The sequence below is a fragment of the Juglans regia genome, chromosome 14 (assembly GCF_001411555.2).
Source record: "Juglans regia cultivar Chandler chromosome 14, Walnut 2.0, whole genome shotgun sequence".
Lineage (NCBI taxonomy): Eukaryota > Viridiplantae > Streptophyta > Magnoliopsida > Fagales > Juglandaceae > Juglans > Juglans regia.
In genome coordinates this window covers 25,475,539-25,477,280 of record NC_049914.1, presented here as the reverse complement: position 1 = coordinate 25,477,280, position 1,742 = coordinate 25,475,539, and the positions used below count along the sequence as shown (strand labels likewise).

General features: G+C 45.1%; 1 protein-coding gene across 1 annotated transcript in view; it reads right to left on the bottom strand.

The window, feature by feature from the left end:
- Positions 1 to 298: 298 nt before the first annotated feature.
- LOC108998742 (extensin-2-like) overlaps positions 299 to 1,742 on the bottom strand; it is a 7,807-nt gene continuing 6,363 nt past the window's right edge. Inside the window, exons 2-3 of the mRNA XM_035685648.1 lie at positions 585 to 1,505; positions 299 to 458 (exon numbers count right to left, since the gene is read on the bottom strand). Of these exons, the coding sequence (XP_035541541.1) occupies positions 618 to 1,505 (888 nt within the window). The 3' untranslated portion in view covers positions 299 to 458; positions 585 to 617. The remainder of the gene's footprint in view (positions 459 to 584; positions 1,506 to 1,742) is intronic.

Sequence of the window (1,742 nt, the reverse complement as noted above, 5' to 3'; positions counted from 1 at the left end):
ATTTAATAAAGTGTCGGAGGTGCCGTCCTCTTTTTGAAAATATATATATATTATATGGAGTCAACGTAGGTAAGTACGTTCGCTTAAACCGCAAATGGAATATTGGAAGATCGAATATGATCCGTTTAAAGAAATAAAACAAGAGATAGTAATATTTTAAGCATATATAACGTCTCATGATCATCAGCATATAGGATTCAATTAATTAAAGAAATCACAAATACATGAATATCTATATCAAGTAGATCACGAGTTGCAAATTACAACATGATCTCATTATTCATGAAAAGGCACTGAAAAGTGGCATGCATGTCTTTCCATCTATTTGTATGTCATTTCATGTCTCGAACGGACTGCTTTGATCGACATTTGAACGATGCTCATAAAACCATATATCCCCCCGATAAGAGTATCCGAGTACTTGAGGGCAGCATTTATTCTTTTTAATAACAAATAAGCTGCAAATAATTAACAAAATAATATAAATATAGAAGGTTACAATGGGGGAACGTAAAACACAAAAACTATAAGAAGACCGGCAGGGCATGCATGTAAAGAAAATGAGAGCATATATCTAAACTTACGCAATCTGTAGATCAAATAGTGATCGGTAATAATTAGTATACAGCGGGAGGTGGTGGGGAATTGTAGTAGTAGTAAGGTGGTGGTGATGGGGATGGCGGTGGTGGAGACTTGTAAACATAAGGAGGAGGAGGTGAAGGTGATGGAGGAGGTGGGGACTTGTAGATGTAGGGAGGAGGGGGTGATGGAGATGGAGGAGGTGGTGACGGTGATGGAGGTGGTGGTGACTTGTAGACATATGGAGGAGGAGGTGAGGGAGATGGTGGTGGTGGTGACTTGTAAATATAAGGAGGAGGAGGGGATGGTGAGGGTGGTGGCGGTGATTTATAGATATATGGAGGAGGAGGTGATGGAGATGGAGGAGGGGGTGACTTGTAGATGTAGGGAGGAGGTGGTGATGGAGATGGAGGAGGCGGTGACTTGTAAATATAAGGAGGGGGAGGTGATGGTGATGGAGGTGGTGGGGATTTGTAGATGTATGGGGGAGGAGGTGAGGGAGATGGTGGAGGAGGGGACTTGTAAATATAAGGAGGTGGAGGGGATGGTGAGGGTGGTGGCGGTGATTTATAGATATATGGAGGAGGAGGTGATGGTGATGGAGGTGGTGGTGATTTGTAAATGTATGGAGGAGGAGGTGAGGGAGATGGTGGAGGGGGTGACTTGTAAATGTAAGGAGGTGGAGGGGATGGTGAGGGTGGTGGTGGTGACTTATAGATATATGGAGGAGGAGGTGAGGGAGATGGTGGAGGGGGTGACTTGTAAATATAAGGAGGTGGAGGAGATGGTGAGGGTGGTGGTGGTGATTTATAGATATATGGAGGAGGAGGTGATGGAGATGGAGGAGGCGGTGACTTGTAAACGTAAGGAGGAGGTGGAGATGGAGAAGGTGGAGGTGGTGACTTATAAATATAAGGAGGAGGAGGTGATGGAGACGGTGGAGGAGGGGATTTGTAAATGTAAGGTGGAGGTGGTGATGGAGATGGTGGTGGTGGAGATTTATAAATATAGGGAGGAGGAGGAGATGGTGATGGTGGCGGCGGTGAGTTATAGTAGTAATGTGGTGGAGACTTCTTGTAGTATGGAGGCAACGGTGAGTTGTAGCGGTAGTATGGCGGGGGGGGGGGCTTGTAAAAGTAAGGGTTGTTATCATCATCATCGGC